The sequence below is a fragment of the Alternaria alternata genome, assembly GCF_001642055.1.
Source record: "Alternaria alternata strain SRC1lrK2f unplaced genomic scaffold CC77scaffold_35, whole genome shotgun sequence".
NCBI classification, from domain to species: domain Eukaryota; kingdom Fungi; phylum Ascomycota; class Dothideomycetes; order Pleosporales; family Pleosporaceae; genus Alternaria; species Alternaria alternata.
This window is the reverse complement of record NW_017306224.1, coordinates 63,501-84,342: the sequence shown is the minus strand read 5'-3', so window position 1 is coordinate 84,342 and position 20,842 is coordinate 63,501. Positions and strand designations below refer to the sequence as shown.

At 51.2% G+C, this 20,842-nt stretch overlaps 11 protein-coding genes across 11 annotated transcripts; 4 read left to right on the top strand and 7 right to left on the bottom strand.

The window, feature by feature from the left end:
• Positions 1-178: 178 nt before the first annotated feature.
• CC77DRAFT_1055127 (putative FAD-containing monooxygenase) lies at positions 179-2,273 on the top strand (the record flags this gene model as incomplete). The annotated part of the gene is made up of 6 exons (XM_018527828.1): positions 179-384; positions 431-450; positions 657-726; positions 793-1,754; positions 1,814-1,978; positions 2,050-2,273. The coding sequence occupies exons 1-6, from the start codon at positions 323-325 to the stop codon at positions 2,271-2,273; spliced, it is 1,503 nt and encodes a 500-aa protein (XP_018379456.1). The 5' UTR covers positions 179-322.
• Positions 2,274-2,474: 201 nt separating this feature from the next.
• CC77DRAFT_578025 (FAD dependent oxidoreductase) lies at positions 2,475-4,330 on the bottom strand. The gene is made up of 3 exons (XM_018532318.1): positions 3,825-4,330; positions 2,809-3,776; positions 2,475-2,743 (listed from the first exon to the last, which is right to left on the bottom strand). The coding sequence occupies exons 1-3, from the start codon at positions 3,942-3,944 to the stop codon at positions 2,551-2,553; spliced, it is 1,281 nt and encodes a 426-aa protein (XP_018379455.1). The 5' UTR covers positions 3,945-4,330; the 3' UTR covers positions 2,475-2,550.
• CC77DRAFT_949542 (hypothetical protein) lies at positions 4,243-4,410 on the top strand (the record flags this gene model as incomplete). Its single annotated transcript, XM_018535264.1, has 1 exon — positions 4,243-4,410. One exon carries the CDS (start codon positions 4,243-4,245, stop codon positions 4,408-4,410), a length of 168 nt encoding a protein of 55 aa, XP_018379454.1.
• Positions 4,411-5,219: 809 nt separating this feature from the next.
• Positions 5,220-6,889, bottom strand: CC77DRAFT_1014288 (hypothetical protein; the record flags this gene model as incomplete). The annotated part of the gene is made up of 5 exons (XM_018523887.1): positions 5,220-5,654; positions 5,709-6,024; positions 6,075-6,207; positions 6,256-6,723; positions 6,784-6,889. The coding sequence occupies 5 exons, from the start codon at positions 6,887-6,889 to the stop codon at positions 5,220-5,222; spliced, it is 1,458 nt and encodes a 485-aa protein (XP_018379453.1).
• A 1,010-nt stretch (positions 6,890-7,899) lies between these two features.
• On the top strand, positions 7,900-9,628 carry CC77DRAFT_1026104 (naphthalene 1,2-dioxygenase subunit alpha). Its single transcript, XM_018526192.1, has 2 exons — positions 7,900-8,984; positions 9,042-9,628. Exons 1-2 carry the CDS (start codon positions 8,158-8,160, stop codon positions 9,448-9,450), a joined length of 1,236 nt encoding a protein of 411 aa, XP_018379452.1. The 5' UTR covers positions 7,900-8,157; the 3' UTR covers positions 9,451-9,628.
• Positions 9,629-10,054: 426 nt separating this feature from the next.
• On the top strand, positions 10,055-11,970 carry CC77DRAFT_949704 (FAD-binding domain-containing protein; the record flags this gene model as incomplete). Its single annotated transcript, XM_018535272.1, has 2 exons — positions 10,055-10,539; positions 10,596-11,970. 2 exons carry the CDS (start codon positions 10,055-10,057, stop codon positions 11,968-11,970), a joined length of 1,860 nt encoding a protein of 619 aa, XP_018379451.1.
• A 250-nt stretch (positions 11,971-12,220) lies between these two features.
• Positions 12,221-13,367, bottom strand: CC77DRAFT_578019 (hypothetical protein). The gene is made up of 3 exons (XM_018532317.1): positions 12,852-13,367; positions 12,631-12,743; positions 12,221-12,558 (listed from the first exon to the last, which is right to left on the bottom strand). Exons 1-3 carry the CDS (start codon positions 12,958-12,960, stop codon positions 12,472-12,474), a joined length of 309 nt encoding a protein of 102 aa, XP_018379450.1. The 5' UTR covers positions 12,961-13,367; the 3' UTR covers positions 12,221-12,471.
• On the bottom strand, positions 13,367-14,200 carry CC77DRAFT_1026101 (hypothetical protein). The gene has a single exon (XM_018526191.1). The coding sequence runs from the start codon at positions 13,733-13,735 to the stop codon at positions 13,493-13,495; it is 243 nt and encodes an 80-aa protein (XP_018379449.1). The 5' UTR covers positions 13,736-14,200; the 3' UTR covers positions 13,367-13,492.
• Positions 13,556-14,203, bottom strand: CC77DRAFT_1026100 (hypothetical protein). The gene is made up of 2 exons (XM_018526190.1): positions 13,658-14,203; positions 13,556-13,599 (listed from the first exon to the last, which is right to left on the bottom strand). Exon 1 carries the CDS (start codon positions 13,944-13,946, stop codon positions 13,776-13,778), a length of 171 nt encoding a protein of 56 aa, XP_018379448.1. The 5' UTR covers positions 13,947-14,203; the 3' UTR covers positions 13,556-13,599; positions 13,658-13,775.
• Positions 14,204-16,417: 2,214 nt separating this feature from the next.
• CC77DRAFT_975943 (hypothetical protein) lies at positions 16,418-17,438 on the bottom strand. Its single transcript, XM_018535929.1, has 2 exons — positions 16,903-17,438; positions 16,418-16,835 (listed from the first exon to the last, which is right to left on the bottom strand). Exons 1-2 carry the CDS (start codon positions 17,173-17,175, stop codon positions 16,527-16,529), a joined length of 582 nt encoding a protein of 193 aa, XP_018379447.1. The 5' UTR covers positions 17,176-17,438; the 3' UTR covers positions 16,418-16,526.
• Positions 17,439-19,215: 1,777 nt separating this feature from the next.
• CC77DRAFT_975939 (C/H/G cyclin) lies at positions 19,216-20,699 on the bottom strand. Its single transcript, XM_018535928.1, has 3 exons — positions 20,194-20,699; positions 19,940-20,146; positions 19,216-19,893 (listed from the first exon to the last, which is right to left on the bottom strand). Exons 1-3 carry the CDS (start codon positions 20,351-20,353, stop codon positions 19,385-19,387), a joined length of 876 nt encoding a protein of 291 aa, XP_018379446.1. The 5' UTR covers positions 20,354-20,699; the 3' UTR covers positions 19,216-19,384.
• Between the last annotated feature and the right edge of the window lie 143 nt (positions 20,700-20,842).

The following is a 20,842-nucleotide window of genomic DNA, read 5'->3' as shown; positions in this document are numbered from 1 at the left end:
TCTAACAGATGCTTGATTTCTACCTATCAGAGATGCTACATTGGGCGAAGATAGCATGAACGTTATCATCTCAAGGGGAGCACGTGATCGGAGATCACGGATGTCGGTCCGTCTGCGGTTCCATGAGATCACCCTGGGGAATAGACACGGCCCTTACGATACGGTCCGTCCACATCTGCTGCTGCCTGTAATGAAGACTGAAATCATGGAAGCTGAGGGGCTGTCTTACCAGATTAGCAATCGGTGAATAGTGTTAGACATTTCCAATCGCCGACATACTGCCTGCCTTGTCAACAAATTGGAAATCTTGAGCAACACTACAATGACAAAGATCGTTGAGAGGACCATGGAAGAGAAGCGCCACATTGTTATCATCGGTGCTGGGTCAGTCATATCAGAATCTCCATAACATTGTTGCTAACTTGAATAGCGTCTCTGGTATTCTACTTGGTGTGTGTCGTTGCTAAAGCAGACGTTTCAGAAAATAACCCCTTTTTTCCCACTAGCACATCATTTCAAGTTGTATTTATCGCACGCCTATACATTCCAGATTGTGGAGAAGAATCACGCCGTTGGAGGCACGTGGTTGGAAAATACATATCCAGGCAGGAGCAAGACCTATGCCAACTTTAGTGGAAGATGACTGATCTTGCCAGGCTGCGCGTGCGATGTACCAAGTGACATATACCAATACTCTTTTGCGCCCACGAAGGATTGGTCCAAATTGTGCGTATTGATCCCTTTCGATATCGCTGCAATCAGCTCTGGACTAATACTGGCTGACGTCCGCAGATTCGCATCATCTGGGGAGATCCAAAGTTACCTATCACACGTTGTGGATCACTTTGACCTGGCTCATCACATCGAGTTCGAGACAACGGTGACAAGATCTGCCTGGTCTGAGCAGGAAAGCAAATGGCTAGTCAACACCGAATGCAATGGTATTGTCAACAAGGGCAGGAAAGCCGATGTCCTGATCAATGCAGCCGGAATCTTGAACCACTATCGGTATCCCGATATACCTGGGCTAGATAGCTACAGAGGTCGTCTGATACATACCGCGGACTGGGATCATTCGGTCGATCTAGCGGGGAAAAGGGTAAGTGTTATCGGAGCAGGTGCGAGCGCCGTGCAAGTCATACCGCAGATTCAGCCTCTCGTCAAAGAACTTTCAGTATACATCCGAACCTCATCCTGGATCACAAGCCTGCCCGACAGTTTCGAGGGAGTCGACAACAACTCCCACAACATAGCGGGCTACCTCCAACGCTGCAAGAGCCTTGAGAGCTACTACAACAAACTCTTTCCCGTATTTTACCGGGATTCGAAAACACAGACGCAGAAGCGCGAAGAGCTTGAACTGTGGATGAGAGAACGTATCGCAGACCCTTCGCTACGCAAGAACCTCATTCCGAATTACGAACTCGGATGTCGTAGAATCAGTCCGGGAGAGCCATTTCTACAAGCTCTACAGAAACCAAATGTCACTTGTATATTCAGCCCCATCCTGACATGTCAGCCAGAAGGTCTCGAGACGCAGGACGGTATCGAGATATCAGATGTCATCATCGCCGCCACGGGATTTGACACGTCGTTCCGCCCACGGTTCCCACTATTGGGTCGCAATGGAGTAGATCTTAGGGATTTGTGGAAAGACGATCCGATTTCGTACATGGGGCTCGGGTGTGCGGAATTTCCGAACTACTTGTCTATGCTCGGCCCCAATTGCCCGGTTGCGAACGGTAGTTTGATAGGTACGTAGAAAGCTCTGTTTATGGTTTTGCCGCTATTGTTCATGCTAATAGCTGCGCAGGTAGTCTGGAAGCTATGGCAGATTTCTTTGTACGACTTCTCAAGCGCGTTGACAGTTTTGGCGTCGCTACGTTCATGCCGGACAAGGGCGCACAGGAAGACTTCAATCTACAGGTCGAGGACTTCATGAAAGGAGCTGTATGGACGGGAAATTGCACAAGTTGGTGTAGGTCTGCCTTTTACTTGTCCACTGTTTAGTGAAGAGATTTTGAGGTCCTGTACTTACGCACTTTCCAGACAAACGCGGGAAAGAGGGGAGGATAACAGCTGTGTGGCCTGGGAGTAGCCTCCATTACCGTGAGGTACTTGAGCAGGATCGCTGGGAGGACTGGAATTGGACTTATCGTGGCAGACGATATGAGATATGGGGCAAGGGGGAGTCTGCTGTTGAGAAGGCGGGTGGTGATCACAGCCACTACCTAGAGCATGGACCATTACTACGAATGTCTTCCCTCGCTTAGGAGAGCTTCCGTAGGAGTGACCTATACAATCTTGCTAGTAAACTCTCAAACTCAATCTCTGGGAGTGTGGACAACGAGCTTCGAAGAGACATGGTATAAAAGGTCCCTGTCATCACATATGAGGTATCAGAGTCTCTGGCCTTTCTCGCCAGTATCCAAAACCATACACTTCACTTAAGAGTTTGGAATACCGAGAAAGAATGAATATTGGCGTGTATCTTCTCAGAGTTGAGAAGAGCGCGAGTCTACCCAAACTGATCCACTCCTCTATCTGCAGTCACAGCAGTGCCTTCTCCTGCGGCGTAAACTCGCGCCGTGCTGGTCCTCCACGACTTCCGTCGCCATGAAATGTATCTTCACGATCTTTGTATTCCATCCTGAATCGCCATCTTTGTTGCAAGCCTGAGGGCAAGGTGCGCTCGAATGCCTGCGCTACGTACTTTCCCAGCACTGGCAGGAATTTGAATGCACTATAGGAGGACAGAGTCAGTACAGATTCAAGTATTGACTTATACAAGAGGAGGTTAGCACTTACTGGCCACTACCAGCCGTTGCAAGGAACAGATTCGTGTGGTCAGGGTGGTAGTCGATGATGAAGTCACCAGAGGGCGTGTCGTTGTACCAGCATACGGCAACACGATCAAACTCTCGCTCCGCAAGAGACGGAAGGATAGTTCCAAGCCCCGCACGCAACCTTTCGACGCCGTCTGCTGGCGCAAAATTGGTCCGCTTGCTTCGAGTCGTTGTTGGAGGGAGGGAGATACCGTTCTTCTCCGTCGTTCGAGTATAGCCCCAGCCATGTACAGCGATTTTCAGAACCCGGGCTTCGGGGTGGGGCGGAAAACAAAACCAGCCGGAATCGTAGTCTATGTACAATGGCAGGTCTTTGTAGGCTTCCATTTCAGCATCTGTCAGGTTTATGAAGGCTAAGACTTGTGCTGTAGATATCGTTGAGTTGTACATGGGTGCTAGGCTTGTCGACCAAGCGCCAGCACTCAGGATAAAGTAATCCCCTTGTATATCTTGGCCGCTTTCAGTCTGTGCGGCTACAATTCTGCGGGTCGTCGTGTCTTTCTGGAAAGCAGTGACAGTGCCTTGTTTGCCGCAAACAAAAGACACGCCACGCTCAATGCATTGATTGCGAAGAACGGTAATTGCCTTCTGAGCATCCGCCCACCCAGAACTTCGATTACAGTATCCAGAAAGATTTGTGTGAACTGTATCACCGTACAGAATCGGGAACTTAGATTTGATAGCTCCTTGATCATGCATTGGTTCCCAGGGGTGACTCAGACCGTCAAGGGCATCTGTGCATTTTTTGAGGTGCGTACGCCCGTACGCCTTGCTTGCGATGAAGGCATTTGGACCATGGTGAAATATTCCTCGAAATCTTGGATCATCACGCCAGACATCAAACGCTTCTTTTGCAAGCTTGGCGTAAAGCGGATCGCGATAGTCGAAACGTATCACTCGCGAGATGTCGACGCTGGAGCCATCCGGTACCTTTTTTTCGGTCAGCATCGGCATTTTCCGTTCTTGCAAACTACTTACCGGGGGTACATGACGATCTACGATTGTAATGTTTCTGTAACCTTTGCGTACCAGCTCTACTGCTGTCGACAAGCCAAACACCCCTGCGCCTATTATAATGATCCGACTATCTTTGTGCATTTTGTATTCGAATTTTGTTGGCAATACTGACAACTTGTTGGACGGTATGCAGTCCGGACGCTGTAGGTATGTTGACACAGATTTATGATTGAACTACATCTGAAAGGAGCATATTCGTCAGGTCATACACGCTAAAAAAGACGTGAATCAAAGCGGGAACGGAAGCGGAAGTGACACGGAGCTGGTACGGGACCAATTCCGGCGCTAACTGCCTCGTCCCAGTATCGCCCGATGTATCTGGCCGGCCGATTACATAGATTCTCAATCACGGGCAACCACTCGAGAAAGAACACTTACCATGTCTGTTACTTGGCCAGAGCAGTACGCTCTTTCCAGCTCTACACATGTCCCAAACAACATCTTACCAGCTCTGATATATCGAGATGTTCTCCCTGTTCCGGTGAACCCTGAACTTTCAAAGCGTCTTTGTGAGCGGAATGGCTGGGAAAAACGTGTAAGTGACTGACCAAGACTGGCTTGTATCAATGGTTGCGGTACAACGGGTCCCTATGATCGAACCAAATTTACTAGACCAATCCTGGGATAGCGCGTGCCGGGGTAGACATATATCACCCTTCTCATAGGGCGATAATGACTGCGCGTGGTGTTCTATCGTAACCAACACCACCGGGCCTCTCACTGCTGTATCTGTACTCGCGCTAACTGAGTATCAGGGCGAGTGGGGGGAGATAACAATACCACACTTCCATCCAAATACTCACGAGTGTTACGGTACGAATACCGAAGCTGCAGTCATTAGCTAGGCTGATGTTTAATTCTCAGCTATAATTCGAGGAAGCTCACGCCTCGCTCTTGGGCGGTCGAAAGAACATGATGCTATGGACGGCATTGAGGTCAATGTCCGTACAGGGGATGTGATCGTGATTCCAGCAGGAGTTTCGCATCGATCGATTGAATCTGAGGAAGGCTTCAGGTACATCGGCGTATATCCCAAAGTAAGAATTGGATCAAATTTGGCATTGAGTTCGAGCACTTCTTGACTATATATAGGCGGCTCCACGTTGGCGAAACAACCACTGCGAAGGCGATGAGCCCATGGATGCATTGTGCCTAGAAGTCAGCAACGTGCCAATCCCTGATTCCGACCCTGTCTTCGGTACGAATGGTCCTCTGTGTCAGATTTGGAAGTCGGCACGAAGTAAGACCCGCGTGAAGATTTGAACTTGTCGAAAAGTGATAAGCCACCAATTCGACTTTGAGAATGGAACACACAGACAAGAACAAGATGCATATTGTTTCGTCTCAGCGCCTGTGCTATTGCGGATGAAGTGAATCGATATCGTCAGGAAAGTAGTTGAACGCAGTTCCGCCGGGTACAGATGTGTCACCGTACGCCTGAAATGCAATGTCTTCCAGTCCTGCGCTGGTTGTCTGAATTAACATACCAGCAGATGAACTCGGACTCGGATTGATAGACAATTGATTATTTGCAACATTCGACGAAGCGTTGAAGAGCGGTGGTACGCTGTGCATAGCGGTATTAGACTCCTCGTCAAAAGTACACTCTGAGTTTGACTTAGGCGATGTCAATGCGTAGTCGAACAATCTCCATAGCAATAGCAAGTCTTCTTCCTCAAGGTGTACTTGGTTGGCTCCTTCGGGTGGGGCTGCACCGTCGTATTCTTCCTCAATATAGTTTAAAATTGAACGGTAAGGGATTCGTGCCTTCAGCTGCTCGAGAAGGGAAGTCTTGCGGGTGTTAGTACTCTTGTCTAGATTGACAAAGGTGAGCTAAGCACGTACAGTGACTTGCATTCGCGGCCACTCTTGCGAGAGTCTTTTCACAAAGTCCAAGCATTTTTCGAATTTCTGTTTCGCAGACGCAGCTACAGTTGGATACTGGCTCTTGGTATGTTCCAGGTGTATCGATGCTGCAATTGCTACCAAGTGACCAAGAAAGGGGTCGTGAAGCATCAATCTGGCTTCATCCATATGATTGAGTAGCCTAACGACCCAATTGGCATGTATCAAAGAGAACTCATAAGATTTTTGTAAGAAGGTCAAAGGAATCTTCTGCTTGAGTCGTACTGTTTTGATGTGTATCATGAAAGGGTGATTTCTGTATAAACTTCAGTGTGATGATACGACAAAAGCTCATGCTTGACTCACAAGGTGCAGTTCACGACAGATAGCGTCAGTTGAAATCGCAACCATACCACAAAATAACTTTCCAGGTGTGGCTCATCTAGCACTCGAGCGGGCGATCCTATGCATGCCAAAGTATGTCCTGAAGTTTCGCACCCTGGAACGCTATTTAGCTTCACTAACATGAGTTCAGGAACATACTTACTCATCTCAATATCCAGAAGTTTTGTCAAGATGGCGGCTCTAGGAGAGTCATGTCTCCAAAGAGGCACATCGGTATCCGAAGGGGGCTGTGCAATGTAATCAATGACGCGCTCCCAGATCCTAATCGTCTGTATTTGTAGACAGGTGACACTCTGCGGCGGGAGGGGCGCATCTGAATCCACACATTGCAATGAGATATCATGCTCAGGTGGTTGCGTTCGAATATCTGGGTGGAAAGGTCCGCTTTGGATCACCGGGAGTTCGAAGGCTGTGGTAGGAGTCGAAGGGTTCCTTGTGTTTCCTCCAAGAAGCATTCGGTCTAACATGAAAAGTGACCAGATAATTTCCTGCCGGCGAGCTCGATCGGCAAGCTCAAGGCCACAGAGCGAATCCGCACTCAACATATCACGGGCTTGCGCAACTCGCAATCCTAAAGCCACCTGTGCTCGCGCTCTCTCTAGTCTCCCGTCTATACAAGATTTCATCAGCCCATATCAACGAAACCGGTTCGATAGGTATAGAGACGCACCTCCCGAATCCACCTGGGCTTGGAGACAAAGCGCCTGGAAGTATACATCATCAATCGCAAAGTCACAGTATGCCTTTGCGATAAGATTCCACGAAAGTTTTGTCATTCTCGCTATACATCTCATTCTTTCGGATCTGTTGCTGAGAAACGGATGCCGGGATGAGCGTAAACTCAGAGCGAGCATAGCATATAGAATCATCGGAGGTAACAAGTCATCTTCACTAGACTCGAGGGTCTGAGAGGAAGCCAGGATGGGACATGGCTGATTGCAAAAATCTGAAAAGTATAGCGCAATACCCTCCGATATGACTGAGTCTGGTAGTTGCGCGTCTTTTATACTACCGGATTATCAGTGTTCAGTCATTGTAGTAATCGGTACAAGCCCTTACTGTGCATAGGGAGATTGTCGTGCAGTGGGAGGCGTTAATGGAAGTTCAATCGCAGGTTCTTGCGAGCTTCGCGCTGTCGCAGGGTCATCATCTCGGCCATGGTCGTTGGAAGGTTGGGCTGATTCAATTGATCGCTGTAGGCTAAGATCATCAGTCTTCATCGAGAGACGCGGAGTAGCGAGCATACTCAATCGTGGCGGCAAGTTTCCTCAGCAGATCTTGAATCGTGTCTAGATGCCTGGACTAGAGAGGGATGAGCATAGCACAGGGAGATGTGATTGGCATGCATTACATCATTGGTGCCAGCCATATGGGGGACATCGTGAGGTCCGATGGACCGCTCGCGAGTTCGGTATTGAGTAGCATAGACACATCTCTGTCGAAGTCGTACACAACACGAACAGTCGGGTCTTTCCCCGGTGCACTTTGACTTCTTGCGACTTGCACTCGTGTCAGTTGCGGAAGTCTGTGGGGACGGTAATCTCTCCGTACGCACGTACCGGCAATTTTCGCAAGCCTGTCTTGCGCGCTTGTTAGTAGTAAATGGGGTGTGTCGGCTGCTTCGCCGGATTTCTGCCATCTAGAAGATGTACGTTGAACGGTTCACATCGTGCAGTGTCAGGAAGCCCGCAACCCTCGCCGGTGTCCGCTGCCGGCAGCACGATCGCGCACAGACCTTCAGAGATAAGATTAAGCATTACCTAGGTACCATGCGTATACGGAAAACAAGCTGCTGCGATGATCAAGCCAGGCCATTGATTGTCTTGTTCATCACTTCCTGGGCTAGTCCGAGGCCGGATACCGGGGCCAAGACCATGATTCTCCGATCACCTGACCGGAACGGCAGAGCCACGTGAGCGGCTTTTTAACGACGTGTCTGTTGTCCCGATAAAACATCTGGGCAGTATCGAGGGGTATATGGGATGTTGCAATGGATTCAGCGCAGTCATGACCGTGAGGTCAAGACGGTTGATGACGACCCCTTATGCCTATCATGAGTCAATATCTCTGGAAACTCCTAGGCTACAAAGACGCGAAAAACGAGACGCGACCCACCAATACATCACGCAGTTTACCATCGTCGTGGTACACGTCCGACGCTATCTATCAGCTTGAGAGGCGGGCCATCTTTTCGAAGAGATGGATTTTGGTTACACACAAGCACAGGATCCCGACTGTTGGGGATTACGTGCAATTTGAAGAGGCAGGATTCCGCTTCTTCCTGTGCCGAGATCGCGATGGCGATATCAATGGCTTCCATAACGTCTGCCGACATCGAGCATTCCCCGTCGTTACCGAACCTGCAGGGCGTGTGAAGATCTTGTCCTGCAAATACCACGGGTGGTCATACGGGTTGAAGGGTAATCTAGCAAAAGCGCCTGGTTATGAAGAGATGGAGGGATTCGACAAGACGCAGAATGGGTTGTTCCCAATGAGCGTTCACATTGATCAAAAGGGGTTCATATGGGTAAATATGGATGTTGCAAGGGAGGTGGCATGGGAAGATGACTTTGAAGGAGTTGACACGCAGCCTCGGATGGACAGTTTCAACTTTGATGATTACCGATTCGACCATACGTGGGAGATGGGTGGCGATTACAATTGGAAGGCGTTAGCTGATAATTACAATGAGTGCTATCATTGTCCGACGGCTCACCCGGATGTGGCTGGTATCACCGATCTGAAACTATACGCGGTCAGCACTCAAGGGGGGCATATTCAGCACTTCACCAATGCGGAGAACATCGCCATGGACGAGGGACAAAGGGTCCGCAGCACATATTATTTCCCTAATGCCTGCATGACAGTGACGTGAGTGGACGAATGGAGAGATCGTGAGCTCTATCACAGTCGGCTGACCGAGAGTAGACCTTTCTTCTTTTACATGATGAGATGCGTGCCTACGTCAGCCACTCATTGCTCCATGGAGTACGAAGTCTATCGACACAAGGACGCCTCCGACGCGGAGTTCGAAGCCATTGATTCCATGTACAAGCGGGTACTGAACGAAGACAAGTGGCTTTGCCTCAACACGCAAAAGAACTACGGTGCAGGTGTCTACGTTAGTGGCGAGATGCATGCAAGAATGGAGAAGGGGCCGTTGTTCGTCCAGAAAACTGTGCGCAACCTTGTTCGGCAGCATCATGAGCGCGAAAGGCAGCTGGGTCGCGAGATATGGCCTGCTCGGCAGGTTTTGCCAGATTCGGCAACACGGGTACATGAAGACGAGGCTTTCTTGTGCGATCTGAAATGTCAGACTGACAAGCTCGAGTGGTAGAGTCATTTGCATATGAGTGGTGGATAGACACTCAGTAGATTGCAAGTGTATCTTATTTTGATGAGGATGAGGCTATTAGAGGAGATCTCTCAAGTTGAATGTGGAGAAAGAGATTGCGTTTCTCAATTCATCGAATTAACGCCGATGTACCGGTATATACTAATACATTCTACAAGACGTATTGTATACTTGCGCAGAGGTACTCATCAACGAGATATGCCGTAAACACACAGGACTTGATCCACGGCCATCTCCGGCATCGTCACGTTGATGCTTTATGGCATTACGCACTGCGCCACAACAGATATCCAGCTAACCGTTCATTTAACTCCTTCTTCTCCATAGTGTTTGGTACGACGCGCAAGCTAGAGAAAAAGCTAGAGCAAACAAGTGGCTTTCGCGTCATGCGCTTTGACATATCCACCGTGGCAAAGTCCGCCAGAACCTCAGAATACGAAAAGAGAGAGAATACGAGAAAGAGCAGTTATACGAAAATGACTCTCAGCCAAATCTCGACAATCACATAAATATGTTGGTACCCTATACGTTTCAAGGTGTCACATCAGTCGCTCATTTGCTTGTTCTGCCGTTCGATATATCCGGCATGTTGCGATCCCTCATTCTCGCAGCTCCCGCTCTCGCAAGTGCAGCAGCAACACCACCATTTTGTCGTTCAACACCCTCGGACGCATCATGGCCTACAGTTTCTGAATGGTCCTCTCTAAACGAAACGATCGGCGGGTCTTTGATACGTACTGTGCCCGTCGCATCGTCCTGCTGGCCCGACGCCAATGGCACCTTTGCATCTCCTTCCCCCCGCTCTTGCCAGGAAGTCAACGATAAATGGACAAACGGGACCTGGCACTCCGAACTTCCCGAGTCAATCGACTACCAGCTGTATGCAAACAACTCTTGTTTGCCAGACGAATCCGGAAGTTGGACGCAGAAGCAGGGATGCAAGATTGGTGCTCTGCCGCAGTACATTGTCAACTCAACAGAGGAGGTTGATGTCGCAGCTGCGATGAAATGGGCTGCTGATCGTAACATTCGGATTGTTGTCAAGGGAACAGGTCATGACCTCAACGGGCGGTAAGTATATGTTATCCAAATGTATTCAGAGTAGCCAGCTAACAATACCCGTGTAGCTCGAGTGGTGCTTTCTCCCTCTCCATCTGGACCCGATACTTCCGCAACTTGACTCGCGACACAGCCTGGCGTGCAGCAAACAGCTCTTCACCAGCTGAAGATGTCTTCATAGTCGGTAGTGGCCAACAATGGGGCAACGTCCTCAAATTCGCGACAAGCCAAGGCCGTGTCGTAACAACAGGCCAGGACCCCAGTGTTGGGCTGGGCGGCTACATCCAAGGCGGCGGTCACGGTCCGTTGGCTCCTACCTACGGCCTTGCATCAGCCCAAGTACGCCAGGTGACCGTCGTGACAACCACCGGACACGTTCTTGTCGCGAATGAAGTCCAGAACCAAGATCTCTTCTGGGCACTCCGTGGCGGTGGAGCAGGACAATATGGCGTGGTTACCGAATACGTCATCAAGCACCATCCAGCACCCAGTAACGTCGTCATGGCAAGTGTCCAGATAACGCCCCAGGGTAGCTCGAATGCCAGTATGGATGCATCATGGTCAGCAGCAGCCAGTTGGCTCAGCGCGCTCCCCGATCTCATGGACGCCGGACTCTCGGGCGCGGCCACCGTAGCAGTAGGAAGCACGGCACCAAAGTTCTTCCCAAACATGGACGTATCAAACGGCCCATTCACCGGCATCGGGCTCAACCAAGTCTTCTGGGCTTTCAACACCACGCCCGCCGCCGTACAAGCCCTCGTCCAACCCGTCTTGTCCAAGATCCTCGCGTCCAACACAAACAACACCAGCACAAACACCTCCCTTGTCTCGACATCAATGACAGCTTCACATTTTGCAAACTACACCGCCTTCTTCAGCGTCATATCCGGCGACAACGTGGCAGGCGGCGAATCCCTAACCTCATCCCGGCTCCTCGGCCGCCCAGAACTCACCCACACCCCTCACGAACAAGTTGTTTCCTACCTGAAAACCGCAATGGCGAGTCAAAACACCACCGACCCGGGTAACTACGCCACCATTGGCCTCAGCGGCGGTCCCGGCGTGCACTCCACCCCGTCTGCACACTGGGGCGCTTTACACCCTGGCTGGCGGCGCGCATACCTTCACTTCATCGCTACGGGCGCGGCTGTCGATTCCAAGGCCGCCGGATCTGCCAAGAAGGCGCTGCAGATTGGCGCAGACTGGCATGCCAAGGTTAAAGAGCCCATGTGGGAGAAGTGGGCGCCGGGTTCTGGTGCGTACATGAACGAGGCGAACCCATTTATGCCTACGTTCCAGCAAGCGTTTTACGGCAGCAACTACGAGGCGTTGAGGGAGGCCAAGCGCAAGTATGATCCTAGCGAGAGTTTGTATGTGCTTTCGGGAGTGGGGACGGAGAGGTGGGAGTATGATCTTGATAGTGGCAAGTTGTGTAGGTTTTAGACATGGTGGGATGGGGTAGATTTGATCGTTCAGGTGTGTTTTAGAAGCGACGGTCGATAGATTGTATTTTTACATTTCTTCTTTGTTGGCTAGTAATAGAATTGTATGCTCAATTTCGACTGCTGACTGCGTTTGGCGGTGTACGTGGTATGTGTTGTCCGTTTTGGAGGAAGACAGTGGGTCGTAGCAAGTTGATTAGCTTTGGTGTGGGCATGGAGGTGGATGGCGGTCTGGAACAGACGTCAGCTAATTCTGGGGGAAAGCCAAAATGGTTGTAGAAACAGCAATGTTGGTAATTCACAACAGAGGCCACTTGTAAAGTTTGGCTGAAGTAGGTGTTTTCATTTGGGTATTGCAAGACAGCTCATCGTGCTTTCGTCCCACCTCCCTTCCAGCGCTCCCGACCCGACACAAGCCACGGAGCTCTGACGCCCGGCGTCTCCTTGTAGCTAGCGGAGAAGATGTCTCACATGTCGAGCTTTGTCGTCCTCGCCGCTTCGTTTACTGGCCGACCTTCTTCGCCTCCTCCTGCAACTCTTTGATCTGCTGCTTGGTGTCCTTGCCGGTCTCGGAACGATCCGCCTTGACCTGTCCTTTGCGTTAGCCATTGCCCTCACAATCCAATTGTGCGATGGGTTTAGGGCGGAGTATTCAACTTACAGCGCTCTCGCTGTCACTAGCAAGCTGCTCCTCCCAAGCACCCTTGCCTTGCTTTTGCTTGTTCAGCTGCTCCTGCTTCTTCTTCTCAACCTCCTCGGCACGGTTCTCAGAATCTGTTCGGTTGCGTCAGCTCTGGTTCTCTCTCTCTCTCGGTGTACAGCTGGCACGCGTTCAGCGTCATGGTGCTGGATGCTGGGCCGAGGTTGTCGGTGCGGACGTACGGAGAGTTGACTCCTTGCCGGCGGTGCGGGCTATTGACTGGGAGAAGGCCGCACGCTGGACAAAGGCGATGGGAGCGCGACGGGTTGCGAAGGCACGGATGGCGGACATGGCTAGTTTCGTGGGAGGTGTTTACGTGGAGGGAGTAGTAGTTTGCGGGGTTTCGGCGGTGTAGCTCGGAGCTCTAGCTGCACGTGTTATTCGTTTTGTGGGTGTATTTCAACAGGAAGAAATCAATTGAATTGATGAGGAATCTCAGAAGTGTAGAAAAAGCTGGCAGATGACGATTGCAGGAGGAAGGGTTGGTTTGCTAGAGAAAACACACGTTCCTCGGTTAGTGGACGTGACTAGCTTCACCCAACGACGTCATCCTTTCCCCAGTCGGCAATCATCATTACAACAATTGGCCGAGTCCTGTCAGTCGCTCGACGGAGCCCCATTAGTCATGTTCTTGCGACAGCTAGATGAGGCCTAGACCCAGAGAGGCTCTGATGAACTTGCTCTCTCCACGCCTGCCCCTCAACTCCAGCACACGGCACCAGTAGCCGCTTATAGCTTTGGGTTATGTGCTCTTATGCCACAGTAGGGTCGATTATGCCGTCGCTGTCCCCGATATCTGCTAGCCTTTTTTGTACCCACCGTATCAAAGCGAAGATGGGAATGCACAGACCACGAACCCGATGGCTGTGTGCATTACGCTTCGGTACCCTACTTCCACGTCGGCATTGCCGTTATGGTCATTGAATCTAAGTGCGTGGGTGAACCAGAGACCTAGCGAGATACTGTGGTTGACGACGGTGTTTTCAAGAATTCCAGCTGGTCCAGGAGACTGATGGTCGGCGGAGAGCGCGCTAGATAGCACGACGGTTGATGCCGGAGAACTCATCGCGACGAACAGCTAGCCCCATGAGATCTGGTCCAGTTCGTCAAAAAGCAATGAGGAAGCCACCTACGGGAATTTCCACCATGGTCAGCACCGTGGTGATTGAGGTCCAAGCGGAAGAGTAGCGGTATATGCGCGTTGTAGGAGAGTAGTAGTGAAACCGTGATCCACACCTTTCGACGGACTGCCTGATTAGGAAAGAGTTTGGTGGCATGTGAGATGAAGATTTGGGTCTCGAGAATACAGAACATGTCCAACGGAGATATGCGTGTCGGCGCGCGAGCAGGCCCGTCGATACAAGAACCAACATAGCGGGCATGACATATAGCGAGGTATATGCGAGTCGGGTCTCATTGTTTGAGTGTGCAGAATCCAGCATCTACCAATGCACTCTTCTCGGGCAAAAATGCCCGTGTATAATTTCCGTATTCCTGTTCAGCGCGAGTGATGGGATGACGGAGAAGATCGTACGCAATGCGTTCAGATCGATGCTAAATAAGAGTGCAATGGATGCAGTCACGGCTAACATGCACAAGCTCTTCAAGTGATGAGAGATTTCCTGTAATTATTGTGTCAAGTGTGGCTTTGATGATAGAATCTGGTTGATCTTGCTGAGAAGGATACAATCTGCGTTGTCGGTCTTTTCTCCTCTTATCCGCAGATTACAAAAGTTCCAGCTTCTGCTACCTCTTGCCATTCATTCTCCTGTTGACTGCGGTAGATACTCCAAGGACCTCTCAAGAATGTCGCTTTGAGCAACACAGAAACACTACCTGTAGAAGAAGGTACATCGGGATATCTATCAAAAGAGTATATACACAGCTGCATATAGCGAAGCCAAGTGAGTGTTTGGGAACACACTTCTACTGCGATACAACGCAGTATAACTCAACAGCGTTGTGCCTGCGTCTTGTCACCAGCACGTCCATCATATCAATCGGAATATCTATTCATATTCCTATACATGTCGAATTCTTCACACGTACCGACGATAGAGACATGAGATCTACAGCCTTCAATCTCGCTCTCGACATCAGTCTACCATCTCGCTATCAAATACTTACATCTCTTTTTTCAGAACACCAGATTGGTAGAACGTCTTGCCATCCTCCTACCCACACACTCTCTCTTCTACTACTAACCCTCCCTCCTCTCACACCCTCGCCACAGTATAACATCCATTCCACCATCCACTCAACCTCGCAACCCATCACCAAACCTAAGATTTCGTTCCTTTTTCTCAGAGAAAGAAAAAAAAGGTAACGAAAGCAAAAACTCTAAATCAGACCACTTCCAACCCCAATCAAATTTCACATGACCAAGCATTCCACAAGAGTCAGGACTAGCACAAAGAGCTCGAATCAACATCCTATCTATCCATCACGCATCCACGCCAAGAGGAACGAAATGGGGAGGGGGAGGGGAAGGGGAAACAAATACACTACTAACATTAGCACACCAACATCTCTACCGGATTAGCCCACCACCATTTGCCCCAAAAACACACGTTTTGCCTCGCTCGAAATCGAGTCTAGAATGGCCATATGGCACCAAAACCTGATGATCTACATGGCAAAATAGCCCGCCGCCGCTTGCTCCCTCGTGACAGCTCCCCTAAGCTAAGTTTACCACTAGACTCCCGCCAAAGAGAACGGGCCACAGGTCGGCACAGCTTCCCCCTTGAACTAGCCTGCATTCGTTTCTTCCCCCTGGGTCGTCCGTCCGCATAGAGAGAGAGGGGGAGGGGGAGGGAGTACCTGGCATGGCATGGGCATCCCCGAGCTTGGTGTGGGTGAGGTTTTAGTCAGTCTGGTCCCTGGGAAAGCTTTCCCAAGTGCATGCCCAGGTGACATTGCGTGGCGTGCGGGGTCAGCTCAGCTCAGCTTAAAGTGTTGGGGATCCATCTTCCATCAGTTTAGTGTAGAGCTTTCACACGACATGCAATGATAAGTAGAGCGCTAGCAGTGGGTTTGGAGAGTTGATCAATGAGTAAGTTGCGTGTATTCCTTTCCTAGGATATTCACTGCCCTCGAACGTAAAAGTTGCGAGGCGTGTAGATATAAGAGGGAGAACAGAGCTCCCGATGGAAGGAGAGAGAGAGAGAAAAACATCCAAGAAGAGATCGCCAACCACACCGGGTGTCGTCGTATAAATCCTCGTACAAAGAAACCAAAAACAAGCAGAGAAGATAGGAAAAGAGACACCAGCGCCTGATTGCGTAGAATCATCCCAGCGTCGTCGTACAAAGTAACGCGACAAGGCGAACGAACCCCAAGACAACACCGTGACTGATGACCCACCAACATGTACGCTTAGACACCGTCGCTTTCGCAAGTTATAGGGCGCCCAAACAAATGGTATATACCAACACCGCTCCGCTTGAAACCCGAAGAGAGAACCAACCAGCGACATAGGAAATCTACCTCAAGTTTTTCAAGGTGTTTGAAAAAACAGATAGCAATAGCCAGAAATGCGTGAACAGACCCAGAAAACACCGTTGTATGTGCAAACCGCCGTTAATGCGTTAGCGCTTTCAACGCTTGAAAGCAATCGAGAACCAAAGCGCTTCTATCCGGTAAAATGATATGTGGTTTTGTTTTTTCGCTGACAATTGCAACACCGTCGCCGAGTTCAAGTGGTATACCCAAGATATGTCGAAGAAGATATCGTAGATTTATACAATGTGGACATGGTGAAGGAGGATTAGAGATCCAGGTAGCCCACTAGCCTAGCAACACACAACGCCGCAGTTGTTGACCGAACAAAAAACGCTTGGCCTCGTGCCTGCAAGACTCTACCAGCGTCGCGACATGAACTGTTGCTGCATCTGTCGGTTGGGGGAGACAGAGGGAGGTGGGCTCGCAACAGCTCGTGTCGAGGGGTCAACAATGGGGATGGCATTGCGTGTACGCTGGGCTAGTGGCTGGTGTAGCTTGGTTTGCGAGTTGTTCTGTTGGAAGCCGACAGGGGTGTAGGGGTTGGGTCCCGCTGAGGACAGGACAAAAGAGGGGGTTGGCTGCAGCTGGTGCTGGAGAGGCGACTGCTCGGGCGAGCCGCTCGATAGCGAGGAGCGGTCTGAGCCGGAAGAGTGGATGGATTGCAACTGTTCATCGAGTGTCAGCGCCTGCTTGGGCGGATTCGATGACGGGTGGCAAATATTGGCGACTTACATCATCCTCGGTGAGCAGGTGGAAGGGGCAGAACATCTCATCGTCCTCGATGTCGAATGACCTGGCAGCCTCGAAGTCGCGCTTGTATGCGATGAGGGTGGGGGGCTCGACGTTGAATTCCTTGGGGGTGCGGACTTGGCGGAACTGCTTGTTGTGCTGCTGAGCCGAGATCCGGGGCGCCCTCCGCGATCGGCCACCATGGTGGTTGTGCGAGTGGGCGTTGAGATGTTGAGCGTGGTGCTGCTGGGCACCGTAGTTGAAGAATTGCGACATGGTTGGTGGTTGTTGTTGTGGTGGTGGTGCTGGATGGGATGACTGTTGTGTGTGAGGAGGGGTTGCGTTGTAATCCAGGGAGCTCGACCACAACAAAGGCGAAACAAAGGGGTATAGCTCGGAAGGTGGCGGTTGTCGAGGATGCAGGGTGGATGCAAAGGGAGGCGGGAGCGGTGCGGGTGCGTAGAGTATTATTTAATAGTATTGCGATGCGAGGCTGAGAGATGTGGTTGAGAACGCTGGTGCAGAAGTGCGAGGAACAAGAGGAGCGAGAGGGCTGGAGAAGAACAGGCTGGGTCAGATGGATGGGTGGGTGGCCCGAGCGCGTCGACCGACACAAGCGATAGCGTGTCATTGGCTGGCTTCATTGCGCCAATTCGCCACCACGCCTCCTTGGACCGATGCGCTCTAGCTCAGCAGGGGGGCCTGCGCTAGGGCCTTTGGAACGCTTGCGCTGCATAGTCAAAGGCGCGCCGCCAGCGTGCGCAGACGGATCGCCTCCCGAGGGCATCGATGTCCATCCATCGAGTATCAGACAAGCCTGGTTCAATAGTCGGCCATGCCTATCGCCCTCACCTAGTTCCCTCGATACATGGCCATTCCATGGGGATGCGCGCGCAAAAAGTAAACCCCAGCCGGCGGCGCATCGTCAAACAGCCCTTATGCGACACACACGACGCTAACAGCTGCCAGCCCAGCGAGGCTGTGAGCTGGCTGGCAAGTGACCACCCACAGTGTCTGCGCCCTGACCGCTTCTTCCGCACCTCTACCGTCGCCAGGGGAATGCAGGTAGTCTTCCCGGCCAGGACACGACCACTTGTCCAGCGTCGGCAAGGGCGGCCGCATCGCAAGTCCAAGTCCCCAAGACGTGCTGGAGTGAGGCCGCGAGCGCTGGCGCGTTGGAGCGCTAACGCAGCTGTGCCTGCGACGGCCAGCAGCAGCTTGACACCGTGGTTGAGCGCATGCCAGGATTCGCTCGTGGCGGCCGAGTCCCTGCCGACGGCGCCCGCAAATCGCTACCATTATGAGCGCACTGCCCATGTTCTGGAATGCCGCCAGCGCTGCGCACCCGGATGCCCATGGGAAACTTGTTGAGCCCATGCTGCGAGACCAGCTCGCCCACCCGCGACCACCATGACCATCATATGAGCAGCGCCATTCCATGCGAACATCCTGCTGCCGTTGCGCCTCCGACAGCAACGTCTAAACGCCCACGGCCATGCGAGACGTTTTGCACCCGTCAGTGTTTCCGAACATGCCCGGACCTCACCCTGTGTGACGTCCCGACGGCCAGGATATAGCGCCATGGCCAATAGAAATCAGCCACTACGTGAGACCAAAATAGCGCTTCTGCACTCGTTCTCCCCGGCCCGGACGCTCGACGGCCTGTCCAGTGATCGACAATCCTTAGCAGCAGCTCCTGTCGTCACTCCATCTTCGTGTGATGTCGTCCTGTTACTGTTGTTGGGGGCCCTCGGTGACGGCCATCGTGAGCTGATCAAAGCCAGCCATGAATCATCCTCGAGTGCCGTGACATCCATGCAGCGCAAACGTTCCTGCGACGGGCCAAGCTTTGTCGCATGAAGAATCGCCCTTGGCTCGAAACAGACTCATTTGATTGTCTCTCCCCACCCCGTGGGATGAGCAAGTGGACGCGAGCTGAATCAATATATTCGAATTTAGGCCAAGTGCTGCATTGATGCATGGTTCATGCTGATACTGTAAGGCTGCTTGCTGCTTTAGAGTGCTGACACCATGATAAGCACGCCAAAGCACGCCGACAGAGGAGCCGGCAGCTCGTGGTGGCACAGTGGAGTGATTGTTGGGACAGCCATGCTGCGACTTTGTGGCGCATGCTCGTCGTGACGAATGGGCAATGTCTGTCCCTGATGCTGTTTCATCGGTATAAAGTCTTTGAAGACGACGCTGTCAAGCGTTTGGTGTACCGTGCATTGCTACGTGATAGGACCGGCGAGCTGCTGACGCCCAAATATCATATCTAATCATCTTGGAAGAGTCTACGGAGGGGCTCGGGTTTTTCTTTAAAGTCACACCTCCAAATAATACAGCTTACGCTGAGGATGCATCGACTTGTACATTACGACTGAATTAAATAAGTCATGTTGTATACTCCTATCCTACTTCTTGTGTAACAGGTGCAACTTATTAAAAACGAGCTCTCGATAAAGGTTTAGCTAGAACCAAAATGCTACTTGTCCAAACCTCTCGCCTTGACAAATTTTGCAATCTGGTCTTTGCATGTTTTATCGGTATAAGTCTCCCAAACTTCGTACAATGAGATCAGCTCCTGCGTGCACTCCACAACAGCCTCGATATCTACACTACTTTCAGCAAGCCAATCGACTAGTTTCTGTATTCGTGCCTGCATCCCTTGTCCACCACGTGCATTGCCCAGCGTCTGCAGTGCGTTGTTCATCCCGGCTGCATTGACCTGGGAGCCGATGGGCTTGAGAACGACTGCCAAGAATATCGCTGTTATGGCGATAACATGCGGTGCGTGGAGAAGCGGAAGATCTGTCAGGTAGTGATCGTTGATGATTGACCATGCCAGGGCATTTTCTTCCTGGGTCAGTTGGAATTGAGTCTGGAGTTCAGCGAGGCTGCGGTATGGGTGGTGGAGGATTAGTTGAGAGTTCATCTCAGAGATGAGTGTAAATTCACACTCGCCGATTTTGGAAACGTCGTTGAATGATGTGTCTGTCTTTGTCAGAATTGCGTTTTGTTCTTACATTCCGTAACTTACCCCAACAGTGCCGCGCCTCTGCCAATACCATTCTAATGTGCTGCGGACACTCTTCCATCTTACACGCCAAGTACAATGCTGTTGCCAGCACGAGCGCTGGGTTCGTCCTCCGGATCTCGACCTTGGCATAGAATCGCCGGACATACACTTGTGCGGTAGCCAGAGCTTGCTGTCGAATTCCTAGCGGTCTTGCCATTTTGGAGAGTTCTAGGACATGTCAGCATGCACCTGGATTAACGTGTCACGTTACGTACGATGAGAGAAGTAGATGCTCATATGCCTCCGATCTGGCAGAGGATACAGGTTGACCAGATTGCGTTCTGCATCTTCCATTCTCTTTCGCTCCAGTGCTAGCTCTTGTTTCGTAAAAGTCCAGAACTTGCGTTGGGTTGACTCCCAATAGCTTGAAGACATGATGGGCTGAGTAAACTGGCGCCTGCTGTACGCCGAGATATGACAGGAAGCCGAAGTCGCTGGATTCCTCAAAGAATGGCTTTATTTTGTTCCCTGATTTTCAGGTGATCTAACAACGCTCTCAGATGTCGCTTTGGTGTCGAAAGCGGTGCCAGCAGGCTGGAACTCCGATATCGTTCGAAGAAGCAAGATGCCAGCGGACCAGTAAAGGCCGGATACACGGCGACCGGAGAAAAACTATTTCAATGCATAGTCGAACGACACCTGGACGCAGGACGATCGCACGAGACGTGAAGCGTGGAAAGAAGGATGGTGTTGCAATGTCGCGTCCAATCAGGTGCGAGCGAGTGTTAGGCTCCTGTCGTGGCTTCCCTCGGTGTTGCGGCATGCCCCGCTAACCCCTTTCAGCCGCCCTCTCCAAGCTTTGAGACTGACCTCATACCCCACGTCGAAGCCTGTACGAGCCTGTCTCCTTGACAGCTTAGCCAT

Excerpts from the sequence above, each read along its gene's own strand:
- CC77DRAFT_1026100 (XM_018526190.1), bottom strand. The coding sequence starts at position 13,946 with ATGCCACCAAACTCTTTCCTAATCAGGCAGTCCGTCGAAAGGTGTGGA.
- CC77DRAFT_975943 (XM_018535929.1), bottom strand. The coding sequence starts at position 17,175 with ATGTCGCAATTCTTCAACTACGGTGCCCAGCAGCACCACGCTCAACAT. Across the intron at positions 16,836-16,902 it reads ACCTGCTCACCGAGGATGAT|TTGCAATCCATCCACTCTTC; the intron begins GTAAGTCGCCAA and ends CTCGATGAACAG.
- CC77DRAFT_1026101 (XM_018526191.1), bottom strand. The coding sequence starts at position 13,735 with ATGAGTTCTCCGGCATCAACCGTCGTGCTATCTAGCGCGCTCTCCGCC.
- CC77DRAFT_1026104 (XM_018526192.1), top strand. The coding sequence starts at position 8,158 with ATGCCTATCATGAGTCAATATCTCTGGAAACTCCTAGGCTACAAAGAC. Across the intron at positions 8,985-9,041 it reads AATGCCTGCATGACAGTGAC|ACCTTTCTTCTTTTACATGA; the intron begins GTGAGTGGACGA and ends GACCGAGAGTAG.
- CC77DRAFT_578019 (XM_018532317.1), bottom strand. The coding sequence starts at position 12,960 with ATGTCCGCCATCCGTGCCTTCGCAACCCGTCGCGCTCCCATCGCCTTT. Across the intron at positions 12,744-12,851 it reads CGGCAAGGAGTCAACTCTCC|ATTCTGAGAACCGTGCCGAG; the intron begins GTACGTCCGCAC and ends GCAACCGAACAG. Across the intron at positions 12,559-12,630 it reads CTAGTGACAGCGAGAGCGCT|GTCAAGGCGGATCGTTCCGA; the intron begins GTAAGTTGAATA and ends CGCAAAGGACAG.
- CC77DRAFT_975939 (XM_018535928.1), bottom strand. The coding sequence starts at position 20,353 with ATGTCTTCAAGCTATTGGGAGTCAACCCAACGCAAGTTCTGGACTTTT. Across the intron at positions 20,147-20,193 it reads GAGCATCTACTTCTCTCATC|AACTCTCCAAAATGGCAAGA; the intron begins GTACGTAACGTG and ends GACATGTCCTAG. Across the intron at positions 19,894-19,939 it reads AGAGGCGCGGCACTGTTGGG|ACACATCATTCAACGACGTT; the intron begins GTAAGTTACGGA and ends TGACAAAGACAG.
- CC77DRAFT_578025 (XM_018532318.1), bottom strand. The coding sequence starts at position 3,944 with ATGCACAAAGATAGTCGGATCATTATAATAGGCGCAGGGGTGTTTGGC. Across the intron at positions 3,777-3,824 it reads TAGATCGTCATGTACCCCCG|GTACCGGATGGCTCCAGCGT; the intron begins GTAAGTAGTTTG and ends ACCGAAAAAAAG. Across the intron at positions 2,744-2,808 it reads GCAACGGCTGGTAGTGGCCA|TGCATTCAAATTCCTGCCAG; the intron begins GTAAGTGCTAAC and ends GTCCTCCTATAG.